At 31.9% G+C, this 19,107-nt stretch overlaps 2 protein-coding genes across 2 annotated transcripts in view; both read left to right on the top strand.

Annotated features, from left to right (window-relative positions):
- LOC105139104 (receptor-like protein 12) overlaps positions 1-14,492 on the top strand; it is a 58,210-nt gene extending 43,718 nt beyond the window's left edge. The window contains exon 3 of the mRNA XM_011045428.1: positions 14,306-14,492. The gene's annotated coding sequence lies outside the window, so the exon portion shown is untranslated. The remainder of the gene's footprint in view (positions 1-14,305) is intronic.
- The window catches only part of LOC105139106 (receptor-like protein 12), a 58,081-nt gene that overhangs the window by 27,037 nt on the left and 11,937 nt on the right, over positions 1-19,107 (top strand). Inside the window, exon 2 of the mRNA XM_011045432.1 lies at positions 11,505-14,199. Within this exon, the coding sequence (XP_011043734.1) occupies positions 11,505-14,177 (2,673 nt within the window). The 3' untranslated portion in view covers positions 14,178-14,199. The remainder of the gene's footprint in view (positions 1-11,504; positions 14,200-19,107) is intronic.

Raw genomic sequence — 19,107 nt, 5'->3', positions numbered from 1 at the left:
AAAGGAAGTTCTAAGTAGCAGATAGGCTTGCTGCACATCACTCACGTAGACTTGATCTCAACAAAAATGTTAATTTCCAACGCTCAGTACTCTTTCAGAGTATCTCAACCTCAATTGAAATGAATTAGAAGGGAAAATACCACCGTCTATCATCAACTGCTCATTGCTGCAAGTTCTTGATCTTGGCAACAATAAGATTGAGGATACATTTCCCTACTTTCTAGAAACGCTTTCAAAGCTCTAAATTATTGTCCTAAAATCCAATAAACTCCAAGGTTTTGTGAAGGTTCCGACTGCATATAATTACTTCTCTAATTAACTTTTCAACAACCCTGAGGCCTAAACTCCAACCCACAAGTTCAAAAGTTCAACAAATAACTCAATCTGAAATGAACTTAGTTTCAACTACGGCAAAGCAATACATTCATCCCAGCAAAACTGGAAACTTTATCTCATACCATTCGGCACAAGCAATCACTCCGCTGTATCCCAAAGCACCTATCTACACTAAAACATTCAAAATACCTCAATCCATATTCCCTACAATGAACCATCCACATCCCTCATTCCAATATCAACCCCAACACACCGATCACACACAAAATTCAAACTTTTGTAGGTAAATGACAATTTAAGTATGTAATAAAACCAATAGCACGTAATAAAAACAGAGCCTATATGTCATTAACTAACCCTATAATCCAAATTCACAAAATCCTTCGTTCCATTATCTGACCATATAACCAAAATTCACACAATGCTCCAAAAAACAATAAACCAAAACAAACCCTAAATTCCATTAATTACCCCTAAACCAAGATTCACAGAATTCTCCACAACCCAAAAAGAAAAAACCAAATAAAAAAATACAAAAAATAAAAATAAATCCAAACCTTTCAACAAAAACAGAAACTTTGACACACACACCTCATAAGGGTTTGTTTGGATAAGGGGACTCCTCAAACACTAAGCGATTTCATTCTTATGTTCAAGGGCTTTTTTTATACTTCACGATTAGGGTCAAGTTTCTAGAGCCCAGCAAACAATAACAAACAACTTCTGAAATAGATTTGCAACTCAGTCTCCATCATTATAGCCAATAAAATTAAAATAATTATTCTTCTAAAATAGAATTTTTCTTCCTATAAAAGATTTAAGTATCTAAATACTTGTAATATTGGCTCTATATGTATCTCACTTAAGGTGTACATGAATTAACTGATTAGACTTGCTATATATATATATATGTGTAATATTAGAACATGTATGTAATAGGTAAATAAGTTTTCATATCACTTTTTGATATCCTTCTTTATTGTTAGAATCTAATCATATTATTCAGCTAAATAATAATTTTATACAATTGGTGTATCAATTAATTTGCAATTCAATGATAGAAATACATACCTACCTCAACTAATAACTCCAATACATATTTTCTCTGTGATAGAAATATGTTCAGTTTTGATATGTATATTTTAATACCTAAAAAATACTTTAACACATCAAGATCTTTCATTTTAAATTCACTTGTTAGATATTTTTGTAATTTTGAAATTTCATCTTCATCATTACTTGTGACTATCATATCATCAACATAAATGATCAAAGTCACTATTTTCTCCCATTTCTTTTCAGAAATAGTGTATGGTCCAAGTTGTTTTAGCTAAATCCATGCTTCCATATTACTAGACTAAATCTTCAAAACCATGTCTGAGAGACTGTTTTAATCTATAAAATGATTTTGTAAGCCTACACACTATATTTTCCTCTCTTTTAGTAAAACAAGGGGGTATCCATGTAAACTTCCTCCTCTAGATCTCTATAAAGAAATGCAATTTTTTACATTAAACTGATGTAAAGGTCATTCCAGGTTTGCAACAAGCAATAGGAGTATCCAAATTGTATTTAGTTTGGCTACTAGTGAGAAAGTTTCGTGGTAGTCTATGCCATATGTCTATATATATTCCTTAGCAACTAATCTCACTTTATATCATTCTACTATCCCATTTGCTTCATATTTCATAGTAAACACCCATTTATATCAAACTATTTTTTTTCTCATCTAGCAGTGTAACTAGTTTCCATGTATTATTATCCTAGATAGCCTTCATTTCATCATAAACAACCAATTTTCAATGTTCATCTAGTATAGCCTCTTTAATATTTCATGGAAGTTGTTTTGAAGATACTTTTCCTATAAAGACCTTTGCTGCATCTAACATGATATGAGCTAAGATAAAATTCACAATATCCAACTTTAGACAAAAAGTTGGTTTGAGTTGAAGTATTTAAACAAAAAATTTTTCTACCCCACGTTGAAAAAATATAATTTTTTTTCTTGGGAACATAGAGTATATATACTAATGAGCTTCAAATCCCACATTTAAAAGAAAAAAATACCGGGTCTTACCCAAGTTGACCCACCAGGTTGAATGGGTTTGACCGGGTCATTGCACTAACCGATCTTTTGAGAAACCTGAACCGGTCCAACCCTCGGGTCAGCTTTTTTAAATAAATAATTAATTAATAGAGCTTAACTTGTGATCTAGATTTTGTACTGAGTTTTAATAATCAAAGAGTTGGATTTTGGTGTCTACATGTAACTTCAACATCTTCTCTGCTTAATATCTACACAATTTTTTGGAGAAAAATAAATATCATAAACATTTCTGACCCATAACAAAGTAATTTTTTTCCTCTAAAAAATGCCATAGAGAACTCTCTTCATTTTATTTATATCAACTAGTTAACCAAGTCAAACGACACTCTGATGCATGCACATAGCTTAATGTACAAATAATGCGCACATAATTTTCCACTGAATTAAGGTGATTTGAACGGAGATATTTATTGCCTATTCCTCTCAGCAAAATCGTTTCCTTCTTGGAGGGTTGTGGTGTTTGTTTTGGAATAAATTTTCGATGATTTTATTGGTGCAAAAGAACGAAAGGACGACTGTGATTCCCTTTTTAGAACGAAAGGACGATTGTGCTATGACGAAAGGGTTCCCCTTTTGCACGAAACATTCATTGTAGAGTTCTTGACTCGATCGACTCCCATTAAGAGATAGAGGTATACTCACGCCAAGTGATCCCCTTTTTAGCATGCTTCTTCTATATTAATTCGATGATAATTTTCAAAATTAATTCGATGATAATTTTCAAAATTAATTCGATGATAATTTTCAAAATTAATTCGATGATAATTTTCAAAATTAATTCGATGATAATCTACACGTTGAAATAATTTTTTTTTTTTAAACTAAGAGATAAATAATAGTGATTTTGTTTTTAATTTTCATAAGAATAATAAATTATTGCATTCGATTAAAAAAATTAGGTGAGGAATTATTACATTCCAAGTTTGAAAAAAGGAATAATAAAATCACTTGGAAATTCAATAACTCGTTTGTATTTTTGTTTTCATTTATTTTGAGGCGGAGGAAATGTGTGTTTTTTTCTTTAATTTAAATTACATGAAGTGAATCAATCATTTTTTTGTGACAAACTCTAATTTACTAAAAGAATTTCCTATATTATTAGAATTTGTGATACTAAACTCAGTCCGGATATAATTAAGGCAGAGTCTCAAACAAAATAGATAGGTTGATAACGTTTCAACTTTTTTCTATAAAAAAATCCTGAAATAATATTATTTTAGATTTTACTTCAAAATATTAAAATAATTTTTTTATTTTTTAAATTTACTTTTTATAATAGCAAGCCTACATAAATTCCAAAGCATGAAAATAATCATATTTAACAAAGATGTCATTCTTGTGTGTTATTATTTTAACATTTATTTTTTAAATGTTTTTTATATTAATATATCAAAAAATCTAAAGTTATAAGAAAAAATTAATTTAAAATAAAAGAAAATTCAATTTTTTTGAAAAAAGTTTTTTTAAAAAACGAATAGGTTTTTAAAATAAAGATTTTTATCACATCATCTTATAAATCAGAAATTAATGGTAAAAAACAGTGATCCCACCTAAAGTATGATAAGATTAGCATTTAATGAATACCATGCCCACCATTTTTTGAGCCCACCCCACCATGCACATGATCTCTCTCTCTTACATCATTCATTCTTTTAGGATTTCTAAACAATTGGCCTCAAAGCTTGCCTTTCTCCTCTCGTTAAATGGTAAAAATCAATGTTCCCACCTAAAGTATGATAAGATCAGCATTCAATGAATACTATGCCCACCATTTCTTGGGTCCACCCCACTATCCACATGATCTCTCTCTCTTACATCAATCATTCTTTTGGGATTTCTACATTATTGTCCTCAAAGCTTGCCTTTCTCCTTTGGTTACCTGACTTTGACATGTTTTGGGCACACACTTTTTTTTAATGTTATCTTTTTTTATCCTTTTACAATACATTCTATCTTAATTTGATACTTATACTATTTTATTCTTCAATATAACCCCTTAACAATAAATCCCTCATAACATATTTTTTCCTTAAACGTGGGATAAGAGAACATGCTGATAATACCTTTAAACTCAAAATATTTTCACTGTTAACTATTAGTGGTATCTTGCAGCATGGTTTAGAATTTTTTGAGTTAAATTCAATTCAAAATTTTCAATATAATCTCATGTTTAGAATCATTTTAAGTATCGAGAATTTAATAAAATTTAATTCTAAAAAAATAAATTAGAGGTCAAATCTTATGATTTACTATCTAAGAAATAAGAAAAATTTCTCTTTTTTTAAGACATATTAAGGAATAAAATAAAAGTTATGATGGTAATATAAAAAATAAATTAAATTAAATTCTATATATTCTAAACATCTTAATTTAATATATTTAGCAATACCAATGAATTTCAAATTAAACACAATTCAATTATAGTAGAAAATTAATTCCAAAAACCTAATTAAGAATAACTTTTCGACATATTTTTTATATAATCATGATGTCATTTCATTCATTATCACCAAATATAATTAATAGTAGTAATTGATTGAAAAAATAAATTAATAGATTTTATAATTAATAAGTTTTGGGCTGCGTTGATTTGAGGGTCAGTTCTGGAATCTGTAATTGTAATCTGGGTATAGTTCTGTGGGTTTGCTTCTGGACCTGTGATTTTTTTTTTAAAATAATTTTGAATAGGTTACTCTAATACTATGTCAACAATAAAAAATAATTTTATGTATGAAAATAATTCTTGCCTTTTCTTATTGCATAGAAGGTTTATATATACATGGACATGAACCCTATTTATAAATGTAAAACTAAGAATAGAAATATACATAAAATCTTTTATAAATTTATTCTTGATTTCTAGTTTTTCTAATTTGTACTATTGCTAAATTAATTCTTGTAAACACTCTCTTCATTTTTTATTTATGTCGAGTAGTTAATCAAATCGAATCACACTTTGATGCAGGCACATAGCATAATGTACAAAGAATGCGCCCATAATTTCCCACTGAATTAAGGTGATTTAAACGGAGATATTTATTGCCTATTCCTTTCAGCAAAATCGTTTCCTTCTTGGAGGGTGTATGTGGTGTTTGCCTTGGAACAATTTTTGATGACTTTTTGGTGCAAAAGAACGAAAGGTGATCGTGGGATTCCTAGGACGATTGTGCTCTGACGAAAGGTTCCCTTTGCAGGAAGCAACCACTTTTGATTCGATCGCCTTCATGTTGGCTCCCATTAAGAGATATAGTTTGCTAAAAAGAGATGTCACCCTTCTTATTAGTACATGATTCCCATTATGCCCACCCTTCTTAACATGCTTCGTATACATAATAGAGATATAAATAATAGTGATTTTTTTCTCATTTTCATAGGGATAATAAATTATTGCATCCGATAAAAAAGAAATAGATAAGGAATTATTATATTCGAACTCTGAAAATATAAAAAAATAAATTTACTTAGGAATTCAATAATTCATTTTTTTCAGTTATTTTGAGGTGGAGGAAATATGTGATAATTATGATTTCAATTTTCAAAGTTAATTTGATGATAATCTATCACTCTCAATCCCAAAAACAAAGTGATGATAGTAGAAAACAAAGGAATTAATTAGAAAATATATGCTTTGAAGTAAATGCTTTATTTTTTAATAAATAAATATAGTGATTTTTTTATTTTCATACGAATAAGAAATTATTGCATCCGATTAAAAAACTTAGATGAGAAATTAATATATTTGAAGTTTGAAAATGGGAAAAACAAAATTACTTAGAAACTCAATAATTAATTTGTATTTTTTTCATTTATTTTGAGGTAGAGAAAATATATGTTTTTTTTAATTTAAATTATATGAAGTAAATCAATCATATTATAAATTATTGTGTAGTTCATTCTATTTACTAACAAAGTAATTTTTTGTGAGCCACTCTAATTTACTAATTTTTTTCCTATATTATAGAATATGTGATATTAATCAACTTAGAACTTAACTAAGTTTAAGTCTTAAACAAAGTAAGTAAGTTCATCTAATTAAATCTATTATCATGTCAAAAACTATTTAAACTTTTTAAAATACTTAAAGTAACAATGTTTTAACTATATTTCATGAAACATATTGAAATAATATTATTTTAACCCGTATATCTTTCAACTCGACCAGGTTATAACATTGACGGCAAGCCAATCATAAATTCCAAATGGCATGGAAAGCAGGCATGGTTTACACGCAACAAACGACATCTTCTCTTAAAAATCATGATTCATATTGCATCATCCTATAAGAGCGTGTTTGGGAGCGTTGCTGATGTTGTCTTATTCGATCCTTCGACTATACAATATTCTATCTTATTTGATCCTTGTCTTATTTGCTAATGTTGCCCGATGCTAAAACCACTGCTATAAAAATTCTATTAACTGGTTGAAAAGAAACATTCCTTCCTGCTTAAAGAATCTTGAGCGGGTCTAAACTCCATATGAATGACTGTTCTTTTAGCAAAGTTTCATTCCAATGTAATGTTTGATGATTTATAAATACATTATTGTCTAGTCCCTGATTTCTGAATATGATTATAGCTTAGTCTTTTATGTTCAAATATCTACCACTAAATATATGTTTGATAATACTGTCAAGAGTATTTTTTTTAAAATTTTTTTAATTAAAAATACATTAAAAAAAATAGACATTAACATATTAAAAACATTAAAAACCATATAAAAAACATTAATTTGATGTTTTTACAGCTATCACTAGACCTTCTAATTAGTATTATAGACCTGTGATGGGCTACAAAGTTTTATGCAAGTGATATTTGTCTCCAAATCCAAATGTATAAAATTCTTTCTAAATATTTGACACAATCTCATGTTTGGTAAATTTCAAATCATTGATAATTTAGATTGGAAAAATCAATTTTTGATGTCAACATTATGATCATTTTGTTCAATAAATAAGATTAATTCATCAGTTTAAAGTAACATCTTTCTATGTTTCAAGAGTATGAAAATCTTCTAAAGGCTTACATATTTCCATCACCATTAATATTTTATAACATATATTTATCATTTATTAATATTGTAAAAGAGATAGTTGTTCATCGTTTAATATTATATAAAAATTATTTATATTTTATTATTATTATAAAAAAGAAATGACTCTTAGGATATTCACTCTAGCACAATAACAAGGCTGAGAGAGTATAAACACTCATTTAAACATCTAGGTTTAATGGTTATAATCTTTTTTTTTTAATTGCATATGTAGTTTTTAATTATTTATTTATATAATCTAATAGTTAAATTATTTTTTATTTAAAATAGAATAAGGGAAAATGAAAAATCAAAGTATATAAATTGAAAGATTGATAAGCAAGAAAAAGTATTTTTTTAAAAAAAAAAAAATACTAGAAGCATGATTAAAATAGGTCAAATAACTATTTAATTACTTTTAATACTAAAAGGATTGGTTAATTTACTAAAAATTAACAACCCCTAAAACACTATTTAATCCGTTTAAGAAATCAATATCATCGTGTTTTTATTTTGAAAACATGTTAGTATGGTAGATGGTACTTTTTAAAATATTTTTTATTGAAAAATATATAAAAATAATATATATATATATATATATATATATATATTTTTAAAATTTTTATTCTCATGTTCCTAATATATTTTTATATCGAAGTAAATAATGCTCAGTTGATGTTGGACCAATTATAAAGAAAGTTCTAATGAATATAGTTTTGAAACCTGGGATCCAGCCGACCTAGGGTTAGAATCGGGCTGGATTAAAGAAAAAACAAAAAAAAAACTTGGTATGATCCAACAGGTTAACCTAGTGACCTAGCAAGACCCGATCAAGACCTAGCTACAAACCCGTTACTTTTATTATTATTTTGTTTTTTATTAAAACAATATCATTTTAATTTTTTTTGAAAATATTTTTGACCCTGCCGACTTGATCAAGATCCGGTAACCAGACATTCCAATGTAATGTTTGATGATTTATAAATACATTATTGTCTAGTCCCTGATTTATGAATATGATTATAGCTTAGTCTTTTATGTTCAAATATCTACCACTAAATATGTGTTTGATAATACTACCAAGAGTATTTTATGTTCAAATATCTACCACTAAATATATGTTTGATAATACTGTCAAGAGTATTTTTTTTAAAATTTTTTTAATTAAAAATACATTAAAAAAAATAGACATTAACATATTAAAAACATTAAAAACCATATAAAAAACATTAATTTGATGTTTTTACAGCTATCACTAGACGAGCTAGAAAAGAACTTCTAATTAGTATTATAGACCTGTGATGGGCTACAAAGTTTTATGCAAGTGATATTTGTCTCCAAATCCAAATGTATAAAATTCTTTCTAAATATTTGACACAATCTCATGTTTGGTAAATTTCAAATCATTGATAATTTAGATTGGAAAAATCAATTTTTGATGTCAACATTATGATCATTTTGTTCAATAAATAAGATTAATTCATCAGTTTAAAGTAACATCTTTCTATGTTTCAAGAGTATGAAAATCTTCTAAAGGCTTACATATTTCCATCACCATTAATATTTTATAACATATATTTATCATTTATTAATATTGTAAAAGAGATAGTTGTTCATCGTTTAATATTATATAAAAATTATTTATATTTTATTATTGTTATAAAAAAAAATAACTCTTAGGATATTCACTCTAGCACAATAACAAGGCTGAGAGAGTATAAACACTCATTTAAACATCTAGGTTTAATGGTTATAATCTTTTTTTTTTAATTGCATATGTAGTTTTTAATTATTTATTTATATAATCTAATAGTTAAATTATTTTTTATTTAAAATAGAATAAGGGAAAATGAAAAATCAAAGTATATAAATTGAAAGATTGATAAGCAAGAAAAAGTATTTTTTTTTTAAAAAACGTTACTACTGAAATAAGCATGATTAAAATTGGTCAAATAACTATTTAATTACTTTTAATACTAAAAGGATTGGTTAATTGACTAAAAATTAGCAACTCCTAAAACACTATTTAATCCGTTTAAGAAATCAATATCATCGTGTTTTTATTTTGCAAACATGTTAGTATGGTAGATGATACTTTTTAAAATATTTTTTATTTAAAAATATATCAAAATAATATTTTTATATATATTTTTTTAAATTCATATCCTCATGTTCCTAATATATTTTTATATCGAAGTAAATAACGCTCAGTTGACGTTGGACCAATTATAAAGAAAGTTCTAATGAGTATAGTTTTGAAACCTGGATTTGGCCGACCTAGGGTTAGAATTGAGCTGGGTTAAAGAAAAAACCTGGTATGATCCAACGGGTTAACCCAGTGATCTAGCAAGACCTGATCAAGACCTGGCCACAAACCCATCGCTTTTATTATAATTTTGTTTTTTTTATTAAAATAATATTGTTTTGATTTTTTTAAAAAATATTTTTAACTCTACCGACTTGATGACCTGAAGAAGATTCAGTAGCCAGGACAAAACCTGAAACCTGAGCCTTGGATGGGGCCGGCCACCAGGTCTGGTCTTGAATCTAAGCTAATGAGCACATGGACTTGATCCCAGCAATAATGTTAAAGGAAATATTCGCAACTGAATAATTCAAACCTCAGTTCTCAGCACCACGTGAAGAGTGGACAATGTCTAATTATCCAGCCCCGAAGACTTTTCTGGACCATTGCCTATTGCTTTCTGACCTTTATATAAAATTGACACTTCATCACTTCTACCTTGAACAGGCGAGTCCCAATTTTACTGCAAGATCGGTTAGTACACTACAGCAGCTAAGCACTGCACTCCTTCAGATTTTTCTTCGTACTAACACAAAACAAAACGAAGGTGGATTGATGTATGTAACCGCAGATTTATCCAGCAAAAATCTGTACCAAGGGTTGTATTATTGTCTTTTGTTGGCATGGAGTTTTATAGAAGAAGAGGACGAGTGGTGGAAGTCCCAGCAACGTCCACTTCCCATCAGACGAGCTACAAAGGGAGAGCACGAACTGTATCTGTTAGCACAAAAACGTTCTGCCAAAATGTCAATTTTAGAAATTAGTACTGCCGTGTTTCCAATTCTCACTCTTGAGTGGAAATATTTGCAAGTGAACCTTCAGTTGCATATTCAGCAGGACATGAAGAGTGGACAATATAAATACACATACATCCAAGTTCCGAAGACTTGGAGGTCAATGACAGACCAAATGAAAATTGGTTCTCCCTTGTTGATGCTGAAAGAGAAAGACCTTTGAGGACGACCAATCCCACATAACCTTCGAACTCCGTTAATTCTCCATTGTTTGTCGGTTTTCTAGTAAAGCTATTGCCAGAACGTGTATAACTGTAGACTGGATTGGATTAAAGTGGACATAAGAAGGTGAGGATGACTCTTTAACTCTGCATGCCCCCTTGCTTCAGCTGTGAGTAAACTATGAGTGTAAATTATTAAGAAGTTTTCTTCCTATATATTGAGGATTATGTGGCTTGAGGATAAAGAAGGTGAAGATGACTTTGTTTATCAATATTTTATTTCAATTATGTATACACAATCCCATAGTTTAAATTATTTTTTTTATTTAAAATAGAAAAGGGGAAAATCAAAGTATATCAATTTAAGGAATGGAATGAATTTTTAAAAAACAAAATATTAGTAATCAAGATGTATACATTATTTCCATCAGTTTTTATTCTTACTTTACTTTTTTAATTATTAAATCCTAGAAAAGGTATTATTCATATTATGTTTCTGTAGCATTTAATGCTTCTCCCAGTAACTTTGATTTCGTCAGTATACAATCTAAGACTGTAGCGCTTGTCTATAAATACTACTAATAATGCCTTTCTTTACTTCTCATCTTTCCCAGTTAATTATACTTTGAATCCTTAAAAGGCAAAACATGGGGTTTTCACTTTGCTTCTCCCAATCTCTCTCTTTCTTTCTGCTTCTCTTCCATTTCCATTCAACAATTTCATCTCCACTGCCCTCAAATTACTCTTCTTCTTCTCATTTGTGTGCTCATCACCAATCTCTTTCTCTCCTTCAATTCAAACAATCCTTCGCCATTAATAGTTCTGCTTCATTGGAGTACTATTGTCAATATCCTTTTCCAAAAACAGAGTCATGGAAAGAGGGCACAGACTGCTGCTTGTGGGATGGAGTCACTTGTGACCTGAAAACTGGGCATGTCACTGGACTGGACCTCTCCTGCAGCATGCTTTACGGCACCCTCCATCCCAATAATTCTCTCTTCTCTCTCCATCATCTTCAACTGCTCGACCTCTCTTTCAATTATTTCAACTTCTCCCATATTTCTTCTCGATTTGGCCAGTTCTCCAGTCTAACACATCTTAACCTAAGTGGTTCACATCTTGCGGGCCAAGTTCCATTAGAAGTCTCTCACCTCTCTAAATTGGTTTCACTTGATCTCTCTAGCAACTACGGTCTAAGTCTAGAGCCAATTTGTTTTGACAAGCTTGTTCGAAACCTAACCAAGCTTAGAGAACTCTATCTGAGTTCGGTAAACATGTCACTAGTTGTTCCTGATTCCTTGATGAATCTGTCTTCTTCTCTGTCATCACTCAAACTCAAGTACTGTAGATTGCAAGGAAAATTCCCATCCTCAATGGGAAGATTTAAGCAACTCCGGTACTTGGATCTTGGATGGAACGGTCTTGCTGGTACAATTCCATATGATTTTGATCAACTCACTGAGTTGGTTTCACTTGATCTCTCTAGAAACTACGACGCAAGTCTCCAACCATTTTTTTTTGACAAGCTTCTTCAAAACCTAACCAAGCTTAGAGATCTCGCTTTAGATTTTGTAGATATGTCTTTGGTTGCACCTAATTCCTTGACGAATCTGTCCTCTTCTTTGTCATCTCTCTCCCTCGCTAACTGTGGATTGCAGGGGAAATTCCCGGGTAAGATCTTTCTCCTGCCAAATCTTAAATCACTCTATTTGTCATCCAACAAAGATCTCGCTGGCTCTTTTCCTTCGTCTAATTTGAGTAATGTCCTCTCTTTGTTGAGTCTTTCTGATACAAAAATTTTAGTTTATTTAGAAAACAACTTCATCAATAATCTAAAGTCATTAAAATATATATCTCTTCGTAATTGTAATATTAGAATATCAGATCTAGCCCTACTTGGTAATCTCACACAACTCATTTATTTAGATCTCTCAAATAATAATTTTACAGGTGAAATCCCATCATCAATCGGAAATAAAACCCTTTCAAATCTACAATATCTATATTTATTTGATAACTTATTCAATGGAACAATACCATCCTTTTTGTTTGCTCTTCCGTCTTTACAATATCTAGACCTTCATAACAATAATCTCATAGGCAATATAAGTGAATTCCAACAAGATTCATTGGTATACATTGATTTGAGCAATAACGACTTGCATGGTACAATCCCAAGTTCAATTTTCAAACAAGAGAACTTGGAAGCCCTCATTCTTGTGTCCAATAGTAAATTGACAGGTGAGATTTCTTCTTCTATTTGCAAGCTGAGATTCCTTGAGGTCCTGGACTTGTCCGACAACAGCTTGAATGGTTCTGTACCATTATGTCTGGGGAACTTCAGCAGCAAGCTCTCAGTATTGCATCTAGGCATGAACAATCTTCAAGGCACTATCCCTTCAACATTTTCAAAGGGTAATAGCTTGGAATATCTCGACCTCAATGGAAATGAATTAGAAGGGGAAATATCACCGTCTATCATCAACTGCACAATGTTGAAAGTTCTTGATCTTGGCAACAATAAAATTGAGGATACCTTTCCTTATTTTCTAGAAACGCTTCCAGAGCTGCAAATTCTAATTCTCAAATCCAATAAACTCCAAGGTTTTGTGAAGGGTCCGACTGCATATAATTCCTTCTTTAAATTATGGATTTTTGACATCTCTGACAATAATTTTAGTGGGCCATTGCCAACAGGGTATTTTAATACTCTTGAAGCAATGATGACCTCAGATCAAAGCATGATTTACCTTAACACGACAAATCACATTGTTTGTGTCCATTCAATAGAAATGACATGGAAAGGTGTAGAAATTGAGTTTCAGAAGATACAAAGTACCATCAGAGTACTAGATTGGTCAAATAACAGTTTTACTGGAAGAATTCCAAAGGTGATCGGAAAGCTTAAAGCACTCCAACAACTCAACCTCTCTCATAATTTCCTTACAGGTCATATCCAATCATCATTGGGAAATTTGACCAATTTGGAATCATTAGACCTATCTTCAAATTTGCTTACCGGAAGGATTCCAATGCAGATGGCACATCTAACATTTCTTGCAATCCTGAACCTTTCACATAACCAGCTGGAGGGGCCCATACCAAGTGGAGAGCAATTCAACACCTTTAATGCAAGCTCATTTGAAGGAAACTTGGGTTTATGTGGATTTCAAGTTCTAAAAGAATGCTACGGTGATGAGGCACCATCATTGCCGCCATCAAGCTTTGATGAAGGAGATGATTCAACATTGTTTGGAGATGGATTTGGATGGAAAGCTGTGACAATGGGGTATGGATGTGGGTTTGTGTTTGGAGTTGCAACGGGATACATCGTGTTTAGAACGAAAAAACCTTCGTGGTTCTTTAGGATGGTTGAAGATATATGGAATCTCAAGAGCAAGAAAACAAAGAAGCATGTTGGCAGATGTGGTGCTGGAAGAAACTAGATAATGCAATTGATATTTTCAAGTAAGTTTTGGGAGCATTTGAGTTTTCGAGTTTTATGTTCACAGTTCATGCAGGCTATCTTTTCTCTACAATTTATTTGACCAGTCTTACCTTTATAATTTTGCAGTACAAACAAGATATCAAGTGGATTTGACATTGAAACAACATCAGTGTAGCAGATTCCCTTTACTTTTTATCTCTGTTTTTTTTTAGTTTCAAGGTTAATTGAGTGTTACTTTTATGTAAAAGAATCCATGTATGTAATAGGTCAAGCATGCAAAGTTATAAAGTTATGAACAGATTGCTTACAAACTTACGAGTGTGCAAGCAAATTTATAAGAATTAAAACAATTCTTATAAATTTAAAAGAACAAAACTTGACTGACAGATTCTGTTCTCACAACAGCAGCAATATTTGCAAGCAAAATAGAGTAATTCTGATAATTTGTAAGTCACGAATGACTATTAAGAAGAGTAACAAACCCATCTCAAAAGGTATAAACGATGTTCCACAACTCTTACACTGATCCAAAATCATCAACACAATCAGTCAACATTTTTTATTGGCAAGGTTATATCTAAAGCAAAAGAAAGTAAGATAGGTTAAGAGCTCTATGCTACAACAAATCTACAATTTCGAGTCGCCTAAAAACAACATATTCTACTTAGAACATTTCAGAATTGGAAAAACATTAAAATAATTGAAAATACAATTTCTTTTGGCCTGATATCAAGAAAAAACAGATGAATATATCAAGGGTCCTGATTCACAGTACATAAAATACACTGAGCACCACGTTGCAGGCGTCTGAACGAAGTCCACTGGCGTCTCCCACGCGCTAGCAGCCTCCCACGTTCCTAGGTATATTTCAACCAAATTCGATCGCAAACCAAAACAGAATCCTACCTGTCAAAAGAATCAGTTTATATATGATGCATGCAATAACATATCTAAAATTGCTAAGAAACTATACCATTCTAATTAACATTGCCAAAGTGATGCGTAGCTGCCACCTCACGTTCAGAGCTATAGACTATTGTGGGGGTTCAGTATCAGTTGCCAATTTTTCCAACCTTCCATTGACGTTGGCAATAGTTGAGTCCATAGAGTTGTCACTAACCTCCTTAATCCATCTCTGACAAACTCCCTCTGGCGTTAAGAAACCTAACCTTATACTTTTTCCTCCAAGAAACAATTCCAAATGATACCTGAGAACGATCCTGTTTCCCTCATTTATATATCAGACAATGCACTTTATATTCCATCATCTTGAGAATGTTAATTAAAAGGCAAGATGAAGCACTTACAGAGCCCAAGAAGAAGCAGCAGCTCTTGATTTGATGTTACTCGCTATCAATCAATTGGCTGACGCGTCCTTATCCATTTGTCTTGTTAATAGAAACCTCTTGAAAAACCCCATTATTTTCCTTCATTTTCCGGCAATCCAAACATCCCTTGTAACCCACTTGTCCCATTATCATCAACAATTCCTACTACTTCACTAGCTTCTTCTTTGGTGAATTCCATAAAGACCCACTCCCCATCAGTATCCCTCAGAGTACTTGATTACTATGGCTTTGCCAATATTTATGACGTGGAAAGGATCGAATTTGAGTTTGTAAAAATTCAAGGTATCCTCACAGTACTTGATTTGTCGAGTAATAGTTTCACCGGTGAGATTCCAAAATTGATCGAAAAGCTTGAAGGACTCCAACAACTTAACTTCTCTCACTATTACCTTACTGGTCATATCCAATCATCATTAGGAATTTTGACCAGTCTATAATCATTAGATCTATCTTCAAATTTGTGCACTGGAAGTATTCCTATACAGTTGGTAGATCTAACATTTCTTCAAGTCTTTTACCTTTCACATAACCAGATTGAAGGACCCATACCCAAAGGAAAGCAGTTCAACACGTTTGATCATCGTTCATTCGAAGGAAACTCGGGTTTGCGTGGATTTCCAATGCAGGAAGAATGTAGCAATGGCGAGGCACCACCATTACCGTCATCAAACTTTATTGCAGGAGATGATTCAACATTGTTTGAAGATGGGTTTGGATGGAAAGCTGTGGCAATTGGGTATGGATGGGGGCTTATGTTTGGAGTCATAAAGGGATATGTTGTGTTTAAAACAAGAAGACCCGCATGGTTTCTGAAAATGGTTGAAGATCAATGGAGTCTTAATGCAAGCAGAACAAAGAAGAATGCTAGTAGAAATGGTGCAAGAAGAAACTAAACAATGCAGTCAGTATCTTCAAAGTTCGTTCTGTAAGGATTTTATTAGTAATCATAACTACAGTTATATTGTTTTTATTGCAGTGTTATTTCAATAAAGGTTCTGCCTCAAGTGATACCGAGTGGAGTTGACATTGGAACAACACTAAAGTGGCAGATTCATAGTGTTGAAGATAACACTACTAATAATTAAATACTACTAATAATGCCTTTTTTTATTTCTCATCTCTCCCAGTTATACTTCGAATCCTGTAAGTCCAGCCAACATGGGGTTTTCACAACTGTGCCTCTCTCAATCTCTCTCTTTCATTCTGTCTCTCTTCCATTTCCATTCAACAATTTCATCTCCACTCTCCTCAAATCACTCCTCTATATATATATATATATATATATATATTGTTTCTTAGAAGACGGTTACAGAAGAAGGGGAAACCAGCTGTCATGACAGCTGTTATAACCGTAAACCAGCTTTGAACAGATTCTAGAGCTAGGCAGTTATAACAAATCAGTAACAATAAATCCAAAAGTATCAAGTTGGGTACATCACGTAACAGCCTATTCTAGCATTGGCTTACTGTACTCATTTGCAGCAACCCTAGTCTTAGTTGATGTGCCAAGAACTCTCTGCAAGTCTGACTGGGACAATGCCCTAGGTGCCTTGTAAAGGGTTAAAAAATCCACAGCAGGCTCAAACAATGGAAAGATAAAATCCATAATATTTTTGACACCAATAACTATGCCTTGTAGTCCATAACAACACTTTGTTTAATTTCTTCTAGTTCTCTTGAGGAACCATACTATCTTCTATCCATTGCAAGGCAAGTCATTGGCTTTGGATAGAACACAACATGCAACAATTACCAAAACTTCTCCGGACACCCTCAGGCATGCATGGGATTTCTATGCAAGGATTACAAATCAATAAAAATACCTTGAAAAATTAGCTGGGAATATAACAAAGCTTAGTTGTAAAGCTTAGTTGTAAGTCCATCATGATTTATTTGTTAATATTGTTTAGTCCGAAGGATATTTTCAGTTTTTGCCCTAAAAATATAAAACAAAAGGCGGCTAACATTTATCTCGCACGTGTCAGACGCTCCATCATCTTCTAGCAATACGTGTAACTGTAATCGTGATTTTATTACATCATTTGATTTATCTTGACATCCTCTTCTTCTCTAGATGATATGTGTATGGTGCATCAACATGATTTGACTTGAAATTTCTTTTTTCTTTTCCTTTTCTTTTTTCCCGGATTGCATGCTGGCTATGCAAAAATTCATACCAATTCTTCATTTTATTTCTTTTTTTTGATTCAGTCTCTCTTCTCTTATTTGCAATTGTTTTATTTACATTGATTATTTGTAATTAGATTTTATTTTGGATTTAATCCTTTATCATTTGATTTTTTTAATTTCTATTTTTAATCATTTCTTTATGAATACTTTATGACTGATCCATGCAATAATGCTTAACACACATACAATAACATCGCTAAAATTGCTAAGAAACTATACCATTCCAGTTTAGACCCACTCCAAATACTTTTTACTAAGGTGTTCGTATAATTAGAAATTTTAGTTTCCAAGAAACAAAAAGCTTCAATATCATTGGAACTAACATACTTTTGTGCAGCCCCACTTCTACAAAGACTGTCTAAATCTCTATAATTCTATGGTTGCATCTGCTTAAGATTAGAACAAAACTCATAAACTGGGCACCAGAGCAAGAACTTAGAGGGAGTCCAACCATTCCTTCTATTTCGTATCAATCTGCCTCCGAATATGTTCAGCAACCAAACCATCATTAGCATCTCTATGAATCCCTAAAACCTTGCCAAGGTGATGTGTAGCTGCCACCTCACGTTCAGAGCTATAGACTGTTGTGGGTTCAGTATCAGCTGCCAGTTTTTCCAACCTTCCATTGACGTTGGCAATAGTGGAGTCCGTAGAGTTGTCACCAACCTCCTTTTCCATCTCTGTCAAACTGCCTCTGGCAATAAGAAACCTAACCTTATACGTTTTCCTCCAAGAAACAATTCCTAATGATACCTGAGAACGATCCTGTTTTCCACGCTTCTTTCTTCTGCCTCCTGCCAGAGAGCTGGTTTTTTTTCCAAATTGCCGTAGATTTCATTAGAATTCAGAAAATTTGTAGAAAAGGTGTCTCGCTCTTACTGTACACCTGACACTTTCTTTCGTGTGATTAGGATTAAACTTCCCTGCATCTAACTTTATCTATAGCTCAGATTAAGGTTTAGTGAAATAGGACCCACGGAGCTGACAACATGGTTTAAGATTTGGCAAAAACTCAAGAACTCATGAGAGACTGAAAGAAGCTGCAAGAGATATTGAGCTGAGATGGCTACCATCATAATCTGTGAGTAAATGAGTGACTAAATCGAAACCCCAACCATCAAAAATCTTAAAAAACAAATCAGTAGCTGCCTAAACTTTTCATTTGCGAAAACTACATTTTTCAGGATAAAAAACTCATGTTTATATCAGATAATGCACTTTATATTCCATCATCTGGAGAATGTTGAAAGGCATGATGAAGACCAGTACATGAGGTCTCTGTTGAAGTAAACTCAATCTAGAAGGTCAAGGAAGGCAGCCACCAGCTGTCACCGCCCAGCCACCAACCGGCCAGCTGCCAGCCACCGGCCACCAGCCGCTTTCACACCG

This window comes from Populus euphratica, unplaced genomic scaffold, assembly GCF_000495115.2.
Source record: "Populus euphratica unplaced genomic scaffold, PopEup_1.0 scaffold121.1, whole genome shotgun sequence".
In the NCBI taxonomy this organism is placed as follows: domain Eukaryota; kingdom Viridiplantae; phylum Streptophyta; class Magnoliopsida; order Malpighiales; family Salicaceae; genus Populus; species Populus euphratica.
The sequence above is the reverse complement of the archived record's forward strand: the minus strand, read 5'-3'. Positions and strand labels throughout refer to the sequence as shown.